Below are 22,455 nucleotides of genomic sequence, written 5' to 3' on the forward strand. Positions count from 1 at the left end.
TATAGACTTGAGGTCAAAGTGCTGAAAGTGAACGCCTCCTAAGGTCGGCACAGCACACAAAACGGTTGTGTGACCAGCACCGTGCCTGATTTCCTTTGTCCAGAGCTGATATTCATACACTACACCCTTTAATCATCATCATCATCAGTCAAGATCAATCCACTGCTGGATGAAGACCTCCATAAGCAATTGCTATCGCTCATAGTCCTGTTATATAACAATCCAGACTAGCAGCTGCACATAATCTGATTTAATCAATGGAGGAATGCACCATTTTAAGGCTGAGTTAATCTAACAGAGGGACAGGATAGATTAACTTACCGATTGCCACTGGTGGTTTCTATGGCCAGGAATTGAACCCAGCTTTATGGAATGCAATGCGGTTTCAATATCTCTCGTATAGCCTGGAACAGACTGTTGGGGCAAGTACTGTTAGCGAGCGCCTATGAAGGTCGGCATGGCACACGAGGGGGTGGGTGGCTAGCACCATCTTCGTCTCCCCAGCGGCGATGTTTACACACGGGACCAGGTAATAATTTGAGGCTGAGTCGACCTAGAGGTGGCCCAGGACCGGTTCTGATAATCATCAATGGTGTTTGCCATGAGCAGGAATCAAACTCGGGTTGCTGGGTTTGTGGCACAGCATGATAACTGCTACACTACTACTTGCCACTGTATACACTTGTGCATGCACACACACAGCTCCTACTATGAAGAATCAAATTTCATGCAAACACAATGTTTCTGTCACTGAATTTCACTATATTTCTGTGTATGTAGTAGCATGAGGTGGCTGGATGACTGAATGGACTCATTGGTCGTATTCTAGCATGGAGCCAGCACCATTGATTCCAAGTTTCAGCTGGCCACGATTAAATTGGGTTATCGTGTGTCATGAGTTGATGACCTCCGCCTTGGTATGAATGACTGCATGCAAACAAATCATCTTATTAACTTGATTCGTCTCTTTATTTGAATTATTGCAGCTCAGTGGACCAGAAACAAATATTTGATTGGTGTGTGATTAGTACGCTTGTAAAATGCCAATATAATAAGATGGGACTGAGCAAGAGAGGGCAGTGCTGCAACATCATTGCTGTACTGTACTTCTATGTGCACATGCCTATGCTGTCGACCTTCAACCGTACATGTCTATGCTGTCCACCTTTAACGACCGGCTTGGTTAAGTATGGTTAAATAAGTATGGTTAATGAACCATACTTAACCAAGCACAACTCTGAAGTTCGTTATTTGACCATGCTTAACCACAACTCACGAAACAAAGGGTGGAGGGGGGCTCACCTCACCCAGCAGTGGATTGACAAAAGAGCTGTAGTAATGTACAAGGCTAATAAGGTTAAGTTGACCCCCGACTGTGATTAGAATGTGCAGACTCCTCATATGTCACTTGAGCACTTGAACCACTGTGCCACCTCGACACAGTGATTATCATTCAGGGTCAAATGCACATCAGTTACACCTGTCCATCCTATCCGCCTTTTCTCTCTACCTCCTCCTCCTCTTGCATTCAGGTCGGGAAAAATACGGAGTGCTGGATCGGTGGATGTGGAGGAGTAAGTTGTGGTGAAATTTTTTTTTAGAAGTGAAACGTACTGCATAACTGTGAAGTTTGTATCACTCCACACATTGCAAACATGCTGGCAGTGATGCACGTGTTGAACTGGATACGTTACTGGGGCAAGTACTGTTAGATAAAGCAATTTTCAAAGATAACGGCAATGATCCCCAATGTAGCCCTATAGGCTGCGGGGGCAAGTGTTGTTTGCGAACGTCTATAAAGGGTGGTGTAGCACGCATAAAGGTGGTCTAACTCTTTGGTTCTTTTGGTAAAGTCACGTATAAAGATAAAATAATAAATTAAATACTAGCATACGACGTTTCGATTGCAACACAAGCAATCATCATCAGGTATAAATGAAATAGAAACACAATCTAGTATACAAATCTAGTGTACTAGAAATCTAGTGTACTAGATTTGTGTTTCTAGATTTGTGTTGCAATCGAAACGTCGTATGCTAGTATTTAATTTATTATTTTATCTTTATACGTGACTTTAACGAAAAAACCAAAGAGTAATTTCTGTAGTCACGAAAGCTCCAAATTATGTTTAAAGGTGGTCTGGCTAGAAACATGCCCTTCTACCGCTGTCTCTCCAGTTTTGTTGTTCACACACCACGTCATATAAATTATATACATCTGAGTTGACCTAGGAGAGGGCCAAGGCTCTTTCGACGGAAGCTAAACTAAACTATTTTAATTTTGCCAGATGAGGCCCACTGAGCTATAGAGTTCTTTCAAAAGCGACCTGGCCGAAAATTATAGCCCAAATGATGTGGCTCATGATGTGGAAATTTATAGCAGCCAAATATTCTAAACGTAACGTTGATTCGAAATGTGGAGGGAAAAACTGGAGGATCCGGAGAAAAATCCACATGACCACAGGGAGAGAGATATGCAAACTCAAAATATACAGGCGTCAGGGTCAGGATCGAACGCACGATCTGTATACCAGGCGAGTCGGTTAACATCTCGCCACCGGCACCACTCATGTGCATTGTCAATTGTTGAACTTGGCTATGAAGATCCATAACACAATGGCGTTAGAAAACACCATATTCACGAAGCGAAAGATCCTCCGTGTAGCTTTAACAGATTGTTGGGGCAAGTGCTATTAGCAAGCACCTAGGAAAGCTGGTAAGGCGCACGAGGAGGTAGGTGGTCAGCCCCACGACCTTTGTCTCCCTAGTGCAGATATTCACACATCACCACGAGGGAGACTCATGTTGCCGGGTTTATAGCGCAGTGCCCTAACTGCTAAACAAACACAAACATTCCCCATATAGCCTTGATAAACTTTGGGGGCAAGTGCTGTTAGTGAGCACCTATGAAGCCTGGCACTGAGCACGAGGGGGTGGGTTGGTGGCCAGCATCACGCCCATCCACGTTTGTCTCCTGAGTGGTGATGTTTTCACACCACACCATGTACTCATTTGAGGCTGAGTTGATTTAGGGTACGCCCAGGACTGGATCAGATATTCCTCACTGTTGTTGGCGGGAATCGAACTCGGGTCATCGGCTTTCTAGCACAGCGCGCTAACTGCTGCACTACCACTCTGCTACACTACTGCATTTTTATACACATATATACACATACTCTACAAGAACAACCATCGTTCGCCACTAAGTGGGGGTGACGTCACCACGGCGCTTGTGCCAGGCTAGGTGAACTACAATGACTGTTGGGGCAAGTGCTGTTAGCGAGCACCTATTAAGGCTGGCACGTCACACGAGGGGGTGGGTGGCCAGCACCATGCCCGGCCGCCTTTGTGTCCCCAGTGGGAATGTTTACACATCGCACCAGGTAATACTTTGAGGCTGAGTCGACCTAGGGGAGGCCCAGGACCGGTTGAGATAATTGTCACTGGTGTTGGCCATGAACGGAACTCAAACTCGGGTTGCCAGATTCGCAGTGCAGCACGCTAACCCTTACACTACTGCTCCCCACATATATATACGAACATATACATTCATACACACACACATGTGCATATGCACACATACAGACACATAAATGTACACTTATACAGGCACATGCAATACACACACGAGGTTAGAAAGGGTTAAGGCCCTGCAGCCCGTGTCTCCCTTCCATGCCCGGCCAACAAAGGCAAGTGGGTTAGTGAGATGTTCCCGGAGATAACCGCAAGATGGGACTTTATCGATTTAACGTCACAGAGGGGCTGAGTTTTGTGTATATATTTTTTTTAACTGGGCTTTCGTTGACGGCCCGTTGTACGTGTGTCCTGTGTCCTGTGTGTGTCACGCGTGTGTCCCATGTACAGCACCAGATTGCAGCAGGCCAGCCCAGAGCCATCTGAAGACGGAGGTGGGTCACCCGCGATACTGCAGGGCAGGGTGGTTCCATGAAACTTCTGTGAGCTGCTCTGTGTAACAGTCCTTGGTAGAAAGGCGATACGATACTACATAGATCATCCTTAAGGAGCGGAAGGCGGGGTACGGAGAAACTGTTATGAATAGATAAAATGGCATTTATTTATCTTGGAAAGCCTCACTGAGTCTCAAGACTCATTTTCAGGAGGGTCCTGCATTGGGATATTTTTAATGAGTGTGTGCACGTGGGACAAAACCAGAGTACATGGAGACAATCCGTGCATGTGAAGTGATAGCAATCAAATGGTCACACAGCCTGGTTCAAACCCAACTGTTTGTACTGCTACTGCCTGACCACCTCAGCAGACCAGCATGTTTTGGAGTATTACAACAGCACCCAATGATCTTTGTGCGATCCACCGACCCCTGCCTCCAAAGTGCTGAATTGCAGACATGTGTTACCATACACATAAACAATGATCACATAGAGTGTCTATTGTATTGCTTAGATGCTGCCTAATAAAAGTGATGGCAGTAGAACATTTTTTTTTACACATAGTGGAAATGCAGGATTGCATTGCACTGCACATTGATCTCTTATGGGGATAAACCCGCTAAATGTTTGACAAGTAGGGTAGCAAAGCTGTCCTATGAAGATGATCCAATATAGGGAAACAACTATCCGCTTGCCACATTTCATGCGAGGTTACAACATATTGAGAATTGTTAAGGGGAATTAAACTTTTACATTATTCATGTAAGGAGATCCCGAATACGTCTCAAACAGGTAGACACTAGTCATGCAGGCAAGCACTGATAATTATACAAACAAAAAGGAAAACTGACATGTACACTTGATACAGTAATTTTGCTGTGACGGTTCTACCTGAAGATGGAAGCTTGTGTTGCCTCCGAAATGTCGTGATTTAATTTATTTGTTTTCTTTTAACCTCCGTGACTTTACCGAAAAAAACAAAGAGTATGTACAGAAGGGCCAAAATGCTCTGATGGTTTCTAGTAATTGAGAAATGGATAGATCATTGCCATGCTGCTCTCAGAGTCAATACATCTCCCGGATCCAAAAAGCATTGGATGGCCTTGAATCAGTGGTGGGAATTCCACATTTAGCATGGTTCCACACGGTTGGCTATCTATGGTGCGAAAGAAGTTCAACATACGTACTTTGACCACTGTTGACTTCCCACAAAGCGCTCCTCGTTCTATTTTCCCTGGAGAAAATGATTAGCTGATCTGATTTGAACTCACAACCTTCCAAACATTACTTGAGCTCTCTTAACACCAGTAACCAATTGGCCAGATCGCCTGTACGTATGCTTTATATAGTGTATCAAAATATAACGCACAACTCAGTCTCAATCCACTTCTAGATGAAGGCTTTCCCACACCACGCTGGTCATGGGGGTTGTTTGACCATGCTTCACCATGCTGGTTAGTGCAGGTTGGTGAAGTGCAATGCCCAGGGCTGGTTCATACATCGCACACCACTGATGTTAGCCATTATCAGGAATTGAACTCAGGCGGCTTGGTTTCAGTGTAGTACGTTAACCACTCCACCACCACTCCAACTTTACGTACACTCTGTACATTGCTGCATATATCATATGTGACCAGGTGTTGTGCCATTGTTTGCTTTTGTTACCACTACATTTTCAGTGCCACAGTTTTATAAACTGTCAGATTGTCTTTTTACTGATTACTTGTTAATCGAGGCTCTGTATCTGTTTACTGAGTTGTAGAGAATTCCTCTGCACCAAACTTGCCACAGGGTGGCTTATGGGTGATAGTAATGATGACATACAAAACACACACACACATACACACAAGTTAGGAGCTCAGAAACCGCTTGTGATGAATAGCATGTCGGACGTGGGCTGCACTATTTCTCAGCACCGACCACCCCATTAATCACTGCCCCACACCCCCGGGTGACTCCTAAGCCCACCGTGTGTCTCCCCACTCCATCTCCTTCTCGCCCATCCACCCCACAGTTTGGCCACTTTCGATTTTTCTCCACTTAGCAGCACATCATCAGGCAGCAGTCAATAGTGGCTGCTAATCACGACGTGCCTTAGTATCCTTAGTTTTTTGTTTATTACTGAATTACCCACACTGCTTTGCAGCCGTGCCATGTGGGTACAAAAATCGAGGTATCTCCTTGCTCAAACATGGGAGAGGCGATGCTCATTTTAATTGGCAACTTTGAGCCATTGGTGGAAATGCCGCATTCTCATGATGGGAGCCAGTGTATCCATAAGACATCCACGGTTCACCTTTCACAAAGTTACACTTGTTTTAGCAACTCAGAGGGATGATGAGTGATCGGAATACATAGAGTTAGGTTTCCTACAATGATTAATACATGAGTTGAGTACGTATGTGTAAAAATATATACATGCCAAATATATATGGAGGTCGAATGTCAGCTTCGGTGAACTCAGCCCTATTATCATCATTATCCTCACTGACCTAAATTGCAACACTAGGGAGCACAAAGAGATTTGTTGTAATCCTTGAGATTGGTTTCCTCCACACAATCTCTTACGAAAATGTGTTATTCCTCCAGGGTCTAAGGTTGACAATACCAATGTCATTTCTTGATAACCTTCCAGTGGTCATTCTGGTTCCACCGAGACTACATTTGTCAACAATAGATAATTTCTGTAGAAGTAGAAGATTGCACACAGACAGACATTTTGACACTTTGGCATTGTGGTCAGAGAGCTCAACTTTCAATGTCAAGGTCACAAGTTGTGCCAGGCACAGCGGTGCATGCCTGTAATCCAGCACTTGGAGGCAAGTTTTGGTAGATCACATAGATTTGTAAAACTCCCAAAACCGCTCTGCTGCAAGGTGCCTAGGAGATAGCAGTGCAGCAAATGAATGTATTGGATCTATACGTACAGAGCTTTGAATGTTATCCCTTCATATGCATTGGTTTTTATCTGAGTTCGCCAGTTTTCTCCCACATGCCAAACACTCATAAATGAAATCGATGACGCTTTCATGGATAAGGGACTTTATAATTCTATCCCATTGAGGTGGATAAACTCAGCTCTTAATATATCTGTGGTGCTGTGAAGAGACCAGTTGCTCCGATAATAATATGGATTTACCACCATCAAATCAGGGCCAGTAATAGAGATGAGTACCGCTCTTTGCTCATTTGAGCGTGGGGTGACTTTGACTTTGATACAGAGAAGTGCTAATGTGGAGACTGAATCTATTGACAAGATCGCATTTGGTTGGTTATCCAGTCACAAATAAGTTGATCACGACTATATATTGACGAGACGTGAACACGCCACAACATCTTTGTGTCGTTTTTTACAGCGATAATGCTAGCCTCCACCCGACTTGATCGGCCAATCGGGGTCGAGTTTCAGGCAACTTCTAATCCCTCTTGCGTGGTTAAGTCAAGGCACCTGTCCCCGTGTTCACAAGTCGACCCTGTTTTGTGCGTTACAGCACCACATTTATTTTGGCGACAGGACTTGTACACAATGGCCTACTTTTTGTAAAGAACACCTTGTTTTTGCCAACTTACAGAATTTTTCTCTGTCAATGTTCGTGTCATTTTTCCATGATGCACTTCTTTTCTGGGCTAAACTGTATTGAAAGCCTTATGACAAATTAGGGAAATGTCTTTTGCAGATAAACTACAGCAAATGAATCAATAACAACACTGCCAATGGAATTATGACTTAACATTTGGTTGTTTACATGTCTTCTTTCAGAAAAATAAAATACTAAATGTCATTTATTTGATGAAAAGCTGCACATGCATAAACATCCTAGAAGTATCACTGTTATAGGGCTATGCTTCCTTAAAACGTTTTCTTAACCTTTAAAAATACAATTGCCCTCAATTTACATAACAACCGTCCATATGTGACCCCTGCTTTTGTTTTCCTGTGGCTGTTATTTGCTTTTCTGCCATAGCAATGCCGCGTTTCTTAATGCAGTCATCAGTCAAAATATAGCAAAACAAATTTCAACCAAAAATTGGTCTGTTGTGCAGGATTATAGTTGAACAGCTCTTGAACTATGTGTGTTAATCGCAAAACATCAGTGGTATCTGTTTTGAGCAGCACGTGATCACATTATACCCATACATTTCGTGTTGTGAAATCGTGGAGACCGTCGGCGCGACATGAATATTTAAAAGCCTGCACGTGCTTTGATTTATGTGCAGGTTGTTCAAGGTAAGGAGCGGTGTTGAGCAAGGGTGCATCTTGTCACCCACGCTGCCCAGTGTCACATTTGACTGTGTTCACGAAGACCATTTGTACGGAAGAGGTGGCAGAACACCCAAGGATCACAATTGATCATTGAGATTTGAGAGTTGCAGTGTGCGGATGATGTAGGCATATTAGCTAGGACCTTGGCAGGGGTATTGGAGCTCTTGGCAGTTGTGCATTCTGAGACAGGACACTGATGGGTAAGATTATCTTCCCAAAAACAAAGTTGACTGCGCTGGTTATGGATGGGCTCTATTTGCCTTTATCACAAGTGTAAGTAGATCCTTAGACAGATAGAACATGTAGTAAAATAGTCAATAATACAGGACGCTATGAGAAGGAGGCCAGGAGATGTATTGTATTAGCAGGGTGGATTTTGTTGAACTAAATTAAGCTGCTGGAAGAGTAGAGGGGTCAACTTTAGAACTAAAAGATGGGTGTTGGAGTCTAAGTAATGTCTGTTAGTATACAGGTCAGAGATCTGTACTTTTAACGAATACAGGTGCTTTCTGAGAATACTCTTGAGTTTCATGACAACAATATAGGATGATCAACTTGGATGTTAGGAATAGAACATGGCAGGAAAGTACTGTGGAGCGTAATAATGAAGAGGTGGTTGTGATGCGTGGAGCACTTGTGCTGGATCAAGTAAGGAAAGCAATGAATCGGCACTCGGAGGTTAGCAACCTAGGGGGGAGACCTCAGGTTCGAGTGTGGTGGTGGTAACAAGATTGTACAACCGCTGTTGACTGATGATTATAATGATGACGTGAAATAATATGGGTTTTTGTCCACTGGCCCTGGGCCACCAACTTTATAGAATACTTAAAAAGTGGTGAATATGTGCGCATATGTACATAAATACACTTATATAGATGCGTACACACTAATGGGTGCAAGCACATTAATACGAATGAACACATTGCAAATACTCAATCACGAACGCATAAGGCTGATACACATGAGAGAGAGAGAGGGACTGCAAGTTCATACATATGATACAGCCTTTCTCATTGCGCTCAAGCAGCATTTGTTAAAATAATTTCCTCCAAATTTACATTTTGTTCCCCTTTTCCCTCCCTGTGCAGATGTGCGTCTTGAGCGAGTGAGCGAGCGGGCGCGCGGGAATCGGATTTGGCGGCGGCATAATTTGCACGCCGCCGTGTGGCCTAACGCATTTACGCGCTCCCCGCAGGCCCCCCTAATTGAACAGGTCGCTGGGAGCGACGCCACACAGGCCCGTTCGGCCTCCCTCTCGTCCCGCCCCCACCATCCATCACCCGCCCATTATCGCCTGGGTTAATCCCTTTCACGCCTTCCCCTTATTAAATAACACATCTCTATCGGGAGCCGTGACTGCTTTGCTTTTTCCTTTTCGCTATTTTTTTTTTTCCTCCACGGAACGCTTCGCGCGGACCCGGCTGCGCCGCTTGCTTGCACGACCCCTTCCGTTCGCGCGATGGCAAATTTCGTTTTCGGAATGAGGTTAGGGTACGGCTGTTTTGCATACGGTTGAGCTACGCTGGAAACTTTTCCATGAGTTTTTTTAAATTTCTAATTCCATTGCCTGGAGTTCGATCAACACTTTGTAGGTCATTGAGGACTGTGTTGATGCCTCTGTGCATCACTGGTGCACGTTCAAGAGCAGCTTGTTGTACCTATATGCGCTGTTGGTTGTGTTGGTTCATCCACTTCCAAAACACTTTGTTAACTAAACAGCAGTACCGTGGTCAAGTGACGGGTCAAATGGCTGTCATCGTGCCAGATGCGGCATTGGAGATGACGAGGTCGAGCTTGTGACCATGGAAGCGAGTGGGTGTTGATATTAATCGGGAGAAGTTGAGTGACTGGTAGGCGATCAAGATTAAGTGATATGTATCGCCAACAAGCATGCTGATATCTCCAGTAATGATGAGTGGAAAGGAGAAGAGACAAAGCGGCAAGGTGAGATTAGAAAAGTCGGACGTGATGTTTGGTGTGGAAGGTAGCTGATGGAGAAGTTGAGGTTGGAGGGGAGTAAAGACAGGTGCAGGAGGAGATGCTGCAAAGAGGTGTCATTTTGGTAGGTTGCAATTGAATATCTACATTCTAGATTGGAGGTTTTCGTGACTGCAAGGATCCGTACTCTTTGGTTCTTTAGGTAAAGGCACGTAGGCGAGAATAAAATAAAAATAACTAAATCACGATGTTTCGGAGGCAACACAAGCTTTCGTCATCAGGTGGGACAACCACAGCAATTTTATTGTTACTGTAGTGGGCAGAGAGAGCTGTATGTGACAAGCGATTATTTTCACCTACGTGACTTTACCGAAATAGCCAAAGAGTATGAATATCTACAGTCAGATTTAGTGGTGACGGAATTACCATCACACCTGCTGCGGGAGCAAACACAGCGCTTCCCAAGGTGGTAGCCAGGAGAAGGGATGCAGAGTGGGAGTAAAACTCGGAGGGTTTGTCCGAATTATTAAAAAAACGCTCGCTGTGTGCTCTCTCAGCAGACATCCCCGTTATACCCGACCTGGACGATATGCAAGAAGATGACCTGACCGCCCAGGTGGCTGCCCCACCCAGGTAAGAAGCTGCCGATAATGGAAGAGGAAACCCGACAAACAAAAGACTCACCTTGTAGCTATGTGCCTATGACCAAATCAAGAATGCACAAATCTCGAGCTAAATGCAGTTGAGCCTGGACAGTGCTTGAATGAGTGGATGTCTGTGTGGCTATTTTTGTGGCCAACATGCTAGTGCAGCAGTGTTCCATTGTTTTATTGTACTTCTTTGAGCCCACGCCTTCACCAACCCGCACGGACTATCACACGGCGTGGAGTGGCCATTATCCAGAAGCTGATCCGAGCATTACCCAGGTTCAACGCTGCTTAGTTTCCGAGACCTGACGAGATTGGGCACAATATGGGTGATTTCATTCATTCGTCGGCGAAGGACCGTTGCGCCAAACGTGTGAGCTCTTGCGACAGCATCCACATAAACTGCTCTTGCTGCCATACTAGTGTCTCAAGTAATTTGTTTGATCCACGTACATGTTGCTGTGCTCTACGCCCCCCATACCCAATGGGAGCAGAGTATTCTGGGTAACCCAACGTTTATTATCAGTGATTTGGTCCCTGTGTGCCTGAGCGTTATATGGTGTTATGTGCACAGCATGCAGGTGAACCGTGTAATGACTTTCAAGGATCTTGACTCGGATCTCATGACGCACGCTGCTTTCCAGACACTGGTAAGTCGCCTTCATCACACACACGCATGCCTCTTGACGTTAACTAAATATTCAGAACATGCACTACATTAGTAGTGAAGCTGTATTTATGACCACGTAAGAGCCATTCAAACTCATACTGCCAGGTTCAGAGCGTAGTGCACTGACCATCCCCCTCATTTATTCAGGGCATGATCGTTTCCTCCCACATCCTGAACTACAGAGTATGAATCTGTAAAAACATCCCAAGCAGAATCCTCATCAGAAAGAGTGTCAAGGCTGGGTAATGCCATGCTGGGTAAGTGAAGCATTATTTTAATTGTTGTTGGGTGGAGTGATGGTTGGCCAATTGAACTGAGATGCCAGTGAACTGGTGGAACTGAGTTCTCAGCTGACATCAGTGGTGAGTGATATCTGAACTGGCCCTGGGCCCACGACCGACATGGAAATGGGGGGGGGATGCCTTCATCCAGCAGTGGATTGACAAAAGGGTGGAAATGGAGAGGCTATGAAGACTAAAAGAGAGACATGGATTCAAACCAATGTTAAAAAACAGAAAAGTATAATTTAAAATTGTTCAATCCAATAAAGTATGTCAGAAAAACCTAAATGCAGGTGCGTTAAGAGATTGTTTACTTTTGAAAACATTTGTAATTTAGAGATGCAGTGGATTAGCTGGGATGGTAATATTTGGTATATGCTTTATTAATAAATTTAAACCACTGCAACTTAATTTGTATTGACAATGGAATGAAGCCAGATATATATACTCTGCAGTGATGGACAAAGTAAATGTGATAAAGCACCCAGTAGTCTGGACGAAAGGCAATGTGCTGAGCGATACTGCCTGGACTTGAATTGGACTAGGACATTTACACAATGGCTACTGCTAATCTCGGTCCTCCTTCGAGGGCGGGGCTGAGGGTGCTGCTGGGGGGGGGGGGGGATCTGGGGGGGGGTCGGTGAGCGGTAAACGAATGCCGCTTTATAAATGCGCGTGCGTGTCCATGGCCCCTGGTTACGAGCCCACGCTTATCTTCCGCCCTGTCGGCAAATCTGCTTATTTATTTTCCGGTCACTTCATTGACACCTCCGGCAAAATACAGAGGCAAACAAAAGCAAGAAACCCCCCCCCCCCCATACTTTAGCATCCTTCTGTAACGTAGGTGGTAGGCTTGTTGATGCAGCTGGTTTGGTTTGATTACATGTGACAAATGCACGTGTAAATCCTCTCTAAACGCAATGATCACGATCATTCATAACTACTTAATTATTATTTACAGCCGGTCATCGGGTTGGTTTGACCATACTTCGCCATGCTGGTGAGTGCAGATTGGCGAAGGAGGGTTTGTTCGTAGGTATCAGTAATGTTAGCCATGGCGAGTAATCTAACTCAGGTTGCCAGGTTTATAGCGCAAGTATGCGAACCACTGCTTCACCACTTGAACCCCAATGAAAGCTTGGTAGGAAAAATGAATCTGATTTAGAAATTAACCCATTTTTGTTTGCGCAATTACTGACGGCCTGCCGAAGGACGATGCATCATTCAGGTGTTGAGGAGTCGCCTGATGGCGTCATGGGATGGTGGGATGACGTCATGTGACGGGGATTATAAGGGGGTACTTAAGGGGGGACCCCGTGACGTAACGGGGGTCGTTGTGGGAGCCCGGGCTGTGTAGCGGCTAAGAGAGGTCTCTCCCGCTCGTGACCGGACGGAGTTGGCTGAACCCCCGTCCCGGGTTCGACGAGTGGGAGAGCCGTCGAGATAGCCGAGGATAAGGCTCGAGGAAGTCCGTGAGAGCCGGCTAGGGAGAAGTGGGGTGCTGCTCTCACTCGGTCGGACGGAGTTGACTGAACCCCCGTTCCGACTCAGGTGAGAGAGAGCCCAAGGGAATAGCCGAGGCTAGGGACAAGAGTCGAGCCGAGGTCCAAGGGAAGGGCCGAGTGTAGTGTCACCTACCTCTGGTGTGAGTTAGTGTGTTAATAACTGTTTATAAACTGGCGTAAGCCCTTACAAGAAACTCCGAGTCCGCGTGGTTGTACACCTCAACACAGGCAAACGTCAAAGTTATATCGGCACTGGGCATTGCGCATCGCCATCATTGGCGCTGAACCAGAGGTGGAAATTCCCCATTCCTTTGGTGGAGCCCAGTTTCCCCTTATAAACAAAAATATTAAATAAATTGATGTCAGTTTCAAAATAAGATAAGCATGTACATTTTCTTCAAATGTTTCCTTGTCTACTTTTAGAATTCTGAACAGGTTATTTAAGTTTTGGTTCTTTCGGTAAAGTCAGGTAAAATTATACAAATTAAACAATTACATTTTCACGACGTTTCGATTGCAACACAAGTAATCATCATCAGGTGTGAAAACCGCCACTTTTTTTCAAAATTTCTTGCTGTGGTTTTCGCACCTGATGACGATTGTTTGTGTTGCTATCGAAATGTCGTGAGAATTTTATTGTTTTGTTTTTATGATTTTATTATTTCCCTTCTACGTGACTTTACCGAAACAACCAAGAATATGAATCCCTGCAGTCACGAAAGCTTTAAATCGAAATTTAAGGTTATTTCAGTTTTGTTGTTTGAGATTTGGAATTTCCATTGAATAGTAATAATTAAAAGGTGCATAGCTCCAATGGCTTACTAATAACTTCCTCCATTGGAACCTCATTTGCCAGTAAAAAATATGATAATTGGTTTGTTACCCTTCTATCTGGCAACAAAACTGACACCTTTTTTTACAAGGAGTCATGTTTGCATAGATCACAATACCTGCAGTCATAATGCAAACAAAAAACATAACACTGATAATGTATGCACTGTCCTTGAAGTTGATTGGTCCACACCCGAGAGACAGCTTTCCTTAGAGCCTAGTCTCACATGGGTTGGACCAGATGACTTCCTTTCGATATTAGGAAGCCACTGGAACTGCTTTTTTTTTCTAGTTTGGTGTCCTCTCCTGCACCTCCGATTAGCACGTTTGGCTACGTATGGTATGAAAGAAGTTCAACATACATAAATCTTGAACATGTCTAAAATGAATACTGCATTAAGAAGGACTTGATTTGAAGCTTTCGTGACTGCAGGAATCCATACTCTTTGGTTCTTTCGGTAAAGTCGCGTAGGTAGAAAAAAAATATAGATGTGTAATTTTTTCTACCTACGTTTCTTTACCGAAAGAACCAAAGAGTAAGAAGGATTTGTATTCTTTATAAATTGCGTAATTAATTTATTATTGAAAATTTTACATAAAACCCTCACCATAAAAGTTCACATGCTCATGTTCATGTGGTGCAGACTACACAGTGTCGTCCGAGCATTTGCGAACGCAAGCGCCAGACCTACTACGTGTGCTTAACCGACATTCTTTCCCCCGTCATTCAAATCTAGTGCAGAAGCCTTTAAACTTACGCGTATTAAAAGCTGTAAGCGTTAGTGATTTGATTTTCCCGGGAAGCACCAATCAATGTAATTATTTCCTGCTTGGTGCCACATTTGTCATTGTAAGTTTTGTAGTTCAATAAACTATTGAGATACAGAGATAATATACATAAACATTCAAAAAAATATTTTTGTTTAACCAGGTAAGGCCCACATAACTATATAGCTCTGTTTCAGAAGCGATCTGGCCACAAATGAAAACTCAACGAATTGACTTAGGTGTAAATTTATAGCAACTAATTACTATAAACGCATGTTTCTAAATGTGGAGGGAAAAACTGGAGGTTCCGGAGAAAAATGCACGCGACTGCGGAGAGTACATGCAAACTCTAAATATTCAGGTGTCGGGGTTTGGTTCAAACCCACGATCCCCTGTATACCAGGCGAGGTAGTTAACATCTCACCACCGTGGCACCGGATCTACATTCAATCGTTCAACAGTCATCACAGCTCTTCGTATGAGAAACTGAAAATACGAATAAAACGCCGTTATCTTGATTGTCCTATGCTTCTTCATTGCCGTCTGCGCGAACATTGATTGTTATCTCCTTGTCTGCATGAGTTTTCTCTGGGCACTCCCATTTTCTTTCTTCATGCGAAGGACTTCTGGAAGAAGCCTTGTAACTAAGCAAGCCTTTAGGTGGATATTTTCCTGATAAATCAGTCAATTGAAGAAAATAACAGTTATAAAAATGTGATGAAAAATAATAGGTTTTACCCTTTCTGGCAATAAAGCTGGTGTTAAGATGTTCACACAACAAATAGATACCTTTCACAAGGCATCGAGTCTGCATTAACCACACATACTTGTGGCAAAACATGCAAACAAACAGTCTGATATAATAAATGTTTAAAATTATGTTTCTTTATCACAATACATCGCAGTTGCTTATGCGCTTTCGGAACATACGGCTTCTCAGCCGTTACCATCCAGAGAAATTGTAATCACTTCCAATGAACCCTCAACCCTGAGCTTAAGCAGTTGAATAAGGAGGCGCGGCACAATCAACAGGCACGTTCTCGGCCGTGCATTGTTTGTCTGGCTCTTTAACCCGGCTTCCCAGAAAGACCTTGCCTGGAGCAAGCGAGACACAGGGACGGGGTGAAGAACGGTTCTGCGCCTAGTCCCCCCCCCACCCCCATATCACCACCCCCCATTCGCTCCTACACACCCTCTTTCGCCTGCCTCTTGCCGCGTCGCCTGCTCCTTATCGGACTCTTCACGCCCAGGGAAAGTCATTTTCAGGCGATAGCATCGGATAGGCGTGGAGGGGCGGTGAGGTTGTGGCCGGTGCAGTGGTGGCAAGGGGGTGGGTTGGAGAGCTGCTTAATCTCGCGACCTCTGACCCTCACTAGCGTTTCGCTGCTTTCCATCTGTTCTCATCCTCCTTCTGCGCTGACGGGTGCATTAGTGGTGGTGACATCGTCAAATATAAATAGCACCTGAATCTGTGCGCATTCACGCCACCACAGTTATATTATGTTCTTTGATATTTGATGGTTGCTAAATTGTGATGGGGGGTGGGGGAACAGTGGTGCAGTGGTTAGCGCACTGCAATAAACAGCCAGAGACTTGAGTTTGAATCCCTGACATCAGCGGAGAGTGAATGTCTGAACCCATTCGGGGTCCCTGCTTAACCAGCCCATGCTGTGACAAGGGTCACACTTTAAATTGTGATATCTTTGCTCTTAATTTTATCGAGCATTTTTATTCAATGGTCTTTTCTGTATTTTTTACACAATTGCAATTTGCTCGATTGCTGTATTTGGTTTTTTTTCTGTACTAACTTGAACACCTTTACAAAAGGGACGTGTGGTCTCAGTGGGCTCTTACCTGGTTATATATAATGAAAATCTTACATTCGTATATTTAAAAATAGATGTGTTAAATTGAATATAGGTCATCTGTTCAGTCTCGCTGTCTCCCTCAAACTTGAGCGTTGTAGTATTTACGAGCAGTTACTTCCTTCATATGGCCTACAAAGAACAACTCTTAGAGATTTACTTGCTGAATTCCAGATACACCGCATTCAAATGTAGATTGGGAGCAGAGCGACGGTTCTATGATCCACGGTTTGTGGTTCGCAGCCGCAGTCGCACACAGCGTCCGCTGGATGTAGCACATGTTTATGTGAAGAGCCGTTAATAAAAGTGGTTCTTATTTATCACGAACAGGAACACTAGATATTAAGTCTAGATTCATTGCAGGTTGCTGAAACGGAGATTACATCCAACATTTCAGCAGTGCTTTGCCACAGCCGTTCAGAGCCTTCTGAGCCACCCAGTTTACATCCCTTCCCAAGGTTGGTTTCGCCACCATCATCATCATGAATGTAAAGTATCTTGATCGTCATCTTCATCGGCATTCAATGAGCAGCAGTGAACAAGGTTGCACCTCTCAACAGTGTTAAGTCAACAGTGATTCACGTGTTCAGGATAGGCCATCCCAGTCATACCAATGTGGAATTATCACAACTACTTGAGGGCCACGAATGTTTTGCTCATTTGAGTAAGTGGACAGACACTCTTTCCTAACCCTTTTGACATTTTTTTCTCAAAATGGTGCTTCTCTGACAATAGATGCTGCTTGAATGCACTTCCTAAATTTTCCCCGTGGCCCTGGGGCAAGGCTTAGCGGTGCGTCTGGCTCACCATTATGGTCGCTTTCCGAACGTGCCCTGGGCATTCTTAACCCAGCAGCTCTTAACACCGCCGCCACCACCACCACCACCACCACCTCGGTCCCTCTACCAAATCCCACCTCTCCAGCAGCTACCAGCCTCCTCCTAAACGACGATAAGATATTTTAATTTGGAGATTACATCGGCAAGCCTCCATTGTGCTCTGGTCACCCCCGTTTGCATGAGTCCTGTGTTACAAAGCGGCATGGAGTAGAAGTGGTTCTTTTATTCTCAAGGAGTGCTACACACACGGTACGTAGTTTGTACCTTCCACATTCAACGCAGTCATCGTTCTACCGCCACTGTCAGTGGCAGCATGCAGTCATTCCACCATTATCATCTGGCTTTCGGTCTTCCTTTTATGTGTCAAAACCAACGCATTAGATTGCAGGTAAATTATCAAAACATTCATCACCATCATCAGCCGTGGTCTATCCATTGCTGCATGAAAGCCTCTTCACCCTGCCACGCACTAATTTTATTGCCGAGTCAACTTAGGACAGGTTCAGATACCGTGAGCCCAGGTCGCTGGGATTATAACACAGAGCAATAACTGCTGTACTTCACCGTTCCTCGCGTGATACATATCGTACACTCGGCACACCCGTCTCAGTCATCTTCAGGACTGCAATGGGGCCAGTAGATGGCAGGACAGCAAGTCGGTTGCTGACCTATCTATATCTTTTTGAGTGTCATCCCCATATTTTTCTGAGTTTTCGCTGGTAATTTATCCAGGCAGACGTTTCTGGATAATTTAAGGACTACGTATGTGTTTTTTACGGGAGCCAACGGGATAATTCTTCCTGTGTCTGGGAAGAATTATTTTTGTGCTTCATAAATTAAAATAGCGTCGCTACATACTCCTGTGATTGGTATGCGCGAGTTACAAGAGGGGAACGTGGGTGTGAATCACATGCATGTGCCAGTTTCTACGTCCATTTGCGTGTTTCAACCCACACGTTCTTTGGACGGTCAAATCCCGTAACAAAAATTAGGCTGCCTGAATGGATTTTTTTTGCTATTTTGTTGTATTTCAATTGTATAGCACCTCTAGGTCTTCCTTACTTTATCCCAATGGCCCCTTTTTGGGTTATCAAGCCTGTTGAACTGAACATAACTGATCTGTAACGAGGCTAAACCCAACGAGATTGTGTTGACCTTTGTGTCTGTGCAAACAGGATGGGGACATTGACCTGAAATTGCTCACCCGAGTCTTGGCCCCAGAGCCTGAAATCAGAGAGGTGAGTTCTAAAAGTGTCACCATTCCAGTAGCAAATCACACGTCACAATTAAGGTGATTTACAAAATGGGTATTTATTAGGAAGCGGCTGGAGCTATGCAATTTTAAAGCAAGATTGAAAGCTCATTTCTTGAAAACTGCCTTTTTTATTTCGTTGTCCATCCCCCGCATCTCCATTAGCACAGGTTGGCTACGTACAGTGGGAAAGGGTTCAACATACATTGTCATCTGTCGGGTGGCACCGTGCTGAGAGTACTTAACTCACAATCGTAAGGTTTGGAGTTCCCATTCCAGCTTAGGGGCTGACTCGGTCATCATTCTGGGATCGTTTAAATGAGCACCACTTTGTTTGGAAGTCACTAGTGGTTGCAACATGACACTAGCCCCTACCATTTGAATTAGAATTTTCACCACTAGTTTGGGGATTCAAATGGAGATGAATACTACATCTTCTTGGTTCTTTCGGTAAAGTCACGTAGAATGGACCTGTTACTCCACCTGAGGACGGCTGCTTGCGTTATGGCCGAAACGTCGTGAGAATTATTTTATTTTTATTATTTTATTATTTCCATTCTACGTGACTTTACCGAAAGAACCAAGATGAATCCCTGCAGTCACGAAAGCTTTAAATCGAAAAATGAATACTACATCTTCAGCATCTTGTCATCATCATCACCATCCTTTGTCATTCACCATTATCATCAATTAATTGTCACTGATTTAGTGCGCGTGGTGGCCATTTCGATGTGTGCCTCTTAATAGACACATGATTATTACCATCTATCCAAACGTCTTAATCAGTAAAATAAAGTCCATTTGCCCCATACCGTCCTCTTCCGAACCTTCCTCTTAAAAAAATATATTCCATCTTTGTCACAAGCTCGCAATGCATATAGATGCATTTCCATCGCTTGCAACATCTTGAGACAGGGTCGCATTGAGACGCTCGATAAATTCAAATGTCGCCACCGTGTATTTCACGATTAACGTTCGAGGTACGGTCACACTTGCGCACCGCCACGGTCAAATTTCTGTTGCGTAATTGCGTTGTATGGTATTGTACTGCGCGGCAGGACGACGGGCCCTGGGACTGGGCCCTGCTCTACACCGAGGTGTCGTCGGAGCTCACAAGCGAATGGGAGGGTGCCGGCGCCACCCCCAATGTCCCCGAGAAGCCCAGCTCCAGGCTGCCTTCCGTGTCCGCTCGCGCCAAACACATCTCTCTTCCCGCGCACACCTGACCAGCACAGGCGCTGTGTCATATAAAGCCTCGCTTTTTTTAAGTAAACAGGTGTCCGATTAGTGATTGCCTAAACCTTTAGAAGTGAGGATGTAATCCCTATCTTTTGTGTTTTTCAAATTCGAATGAGTTCATAATTGTCGAGTCATATGCAAAGATTTTCTGTGTCGCCTGCATGGAAAGTTCGGCGGGGATAGGTTCACGGCCCTATTTTCTGTGCTGCCATCTGCAGGCCACGTCACATTCCAGTGGGTTTAGATATATCACAAAGCTACATGAGACATCATTTATTTAATTTACTGGATTTCAGACGTGCACCACAATACTCGGCTTGATGTATTTCAGTATAATCTCACCGATTATTGGTACCCAAGATCCAGTGTTGTAAACTCTACGTTATTATGGCAGAGACCGGTTTCTGTATCTGACATCTGCTGTCGACTTCACACAAATTGGTACCCAGAATTTGAACTGAAAACTGTCTTATCTTGAGCTAAGCACTGACAAGTATTACCTTGCTATGGTTATATTATTTTTTAATTACTATTTACAAATGTGGTCGGTTGACTCAGTTGGCTGTTCTCCTAAGCATGAAGGGTTGCACTGGTCTCCGAGAGATTCGCACGGACGTGTCATCTCATGACACACGAAACCGATAGAATAAAATTTGTGAATTTTTTTTCAAACAAACTTGCTACTTTTAGGGTAGGATACAATTCGTCTGTTGGCAAAAGGCCTTTAAAAGCTGGCCAATTGCTGCGTTTGGCAAAGCCATTGGTGAAAGAACAATCCTCCAAAACTTCAATGACCCTCTGACAGCTTGTGATTCACAGCCATGATGTTGACTTAACCTCGGAATATAACAGCACAAGACATTGTGGGCTCCGTCGCATGATCTACGTGCATTAGCTGCTGCTGTCCTATTAACAGAAGCTGCTGACACCATCATTTCCACTTTGGCTTGTTTAAGATGACGTTTCTTAACAGTTTTTTAATGAAAGTAATTGAAAATGATAGCGCTTGTTATCAATATTATTACTTCACTTGCAATATGTAATCATATTACCTGTGCTCATTTTGTCGTAGCGTCGTATTTTTTATGGTAACTTTCATCTATGAAGCACCAACATTTTTTTTTCAAGAAAAAAATTATGTCAGCATATTCCTCTTATTTCTGAGGTTAAATCAGCCTAACATGTTAATTGGAGCAAAATAATCATAATCGCCTGATAAAGACGTATGTGACTTTCTAAACCAACAAATATGGGTTTGCATTACATTACTTATAAAATATAATTGGAGACGACTTTAAAGAGTTGCTCTTCCAACAATGACTCTGAGGCCTCCTCGTCTTTAATAAGTATAACCCGTAAAAACTAAGTTTTTCACTATAAATCCTTTACATGCGTGGCGGCTAGAGTCCTCTCGTCCTCTGGCTTGAGATGGCTGCCACCTATGGGTCAGATGATTGCATTGCACCATTAAGCAATTGGTAATTAAATATATTTTTGTCCTAAGAAGTGTAAAATTTTGGATTTTTTTTCACGAACATTAATTGTCACGCACAACGAGTCTGTGTGGAAAATGTCAGCTCGATTGGATCACGGGAAGTGGGTTAAAAAACGACCGAAAGATTTGCACGGTCCTAAGCAAGCAAGCGAACTTAATATAAAGGATTTTAAAAAAGTGTCTCAGTGCACCCTAGACTAGGCCTCGGCAAGGTAAGGTACAAGTGTTAAAAAAACGAGCCTACCTTTACCCTACCTTTTACCTTACCACAATACAATCACTCTACCCTACATTTTACCCTTTAGCAGGTAAGGTAAAAGGTCAAAAGCAACGAGCCTACCTTTACCCTACCTTTTACCTTACCACAATACAATCACTCTACCCTACATTTTACCCTTTAGCAGGTAAGGTAAAAGGTCAAAAGCAGCGAGCCTACCTTTACCCTACCCTTTACCCTTACCCCTTGGCATGTCGACACCTTTACCCTTTTACCCGGTAAAAAGGGTAAATTACCTTACCTTGCCGAGGCCTACCCTAGACTCAAACCCACGTTAGACTGAAGCTCACAAAATTGACCGATTCAGCCAGTCGTGTTATCCTATGTTACTTCTTTTCCACCGGCACATCTGAGCCGAGCCAGCCTAGAGCACTCTGGGTAAACGTGGTTCTCAACTGGCTATTTGGTGCGCCAAGCCAAGCTGGCCTCACAAGATGTCTAAACCTGTCTCTGGGCCAATGTATGAACAGGTGCGGAGCTGATACGTGCAATTTTAGTCGCAAACACTGAGCACACAGTAGCACGGCACTGATCGGATTCTACAGTGGAAAAACAACCGAACGCCTCGTGAGCCACGATGGGCTGGCTCGGCATGGCCCTGACATGGATCCGTTGTGGAGTGGAAATGAGATATAAGGGTCTTTAATGCTTTGGGAACATTTTCATAACCTATCCTC

At 44.2% G+C, this 22,455-nt stretch overlaps 1 protein-coding gene across 4 annotated transcripts in view; it reads left to right on the forward strand.

Moving 5' to 3' along the window:
- Window positions 1–21,326, forward strand: part of IFT43 (intraflagellar transport 43) — a 28,720-nt gene extending 7,394 nt beyond the window's left edge. For 2 of the 4 annotated variants that reach the window (XM_061568500.1, XM_061568502.1), the window contains 6 exons: window positions 1,533–1,574; window positions 3,864–3,907; window positions 10,667–10,742; window positions 11,331–11,406; window positions 18,691–18,753; window positions 19,826–21,326. In XM_061568500.1, coding sequence (XP_061424484.1) covers window positions 1,533–1,574; window positions 3,864–3,907; window positions 10,667–10,742; window positions 11,331–11,406; window positions 18,691–18,753; window positions 19,826–19,993 — 469 coding nt within the window. In that variant the 3' untranslated portion in view covers window positions 19,994–21,326. The remainder of the gene's footprint in view (window positions 1–1,532; window positions 1,575–3,863; window positions 3,908–10,666; window positions 10,743–11,330; window positions 11,407–18,690; window positions 18,754–19,825) is intronic. The other 2 variants (XM_061568501.1, XM_061568503.1) reach the window with 1 other exon arrangement.
- The last annotated feature ends 1,129 nt before the right edge of the window (window positions 21,327–22,455 follow it).

This window comes from Lethenteron reissneri, chromosome 41, assembly GCF_015708825.2.
Source record: "Lethenteron reissneri isolate LAM-NWPU_2019-01 chromosome 41, ASM1570882v1, whole genome shotgun sequence".
In the NCBI taxonomy this organism is placed as follows: Eukaryota; Metazoa; Chordata; class Hyperoartia; order Petromyzontiformes; family Petromyzontidae; genus Lethenteron; species Lethenteron reissneri.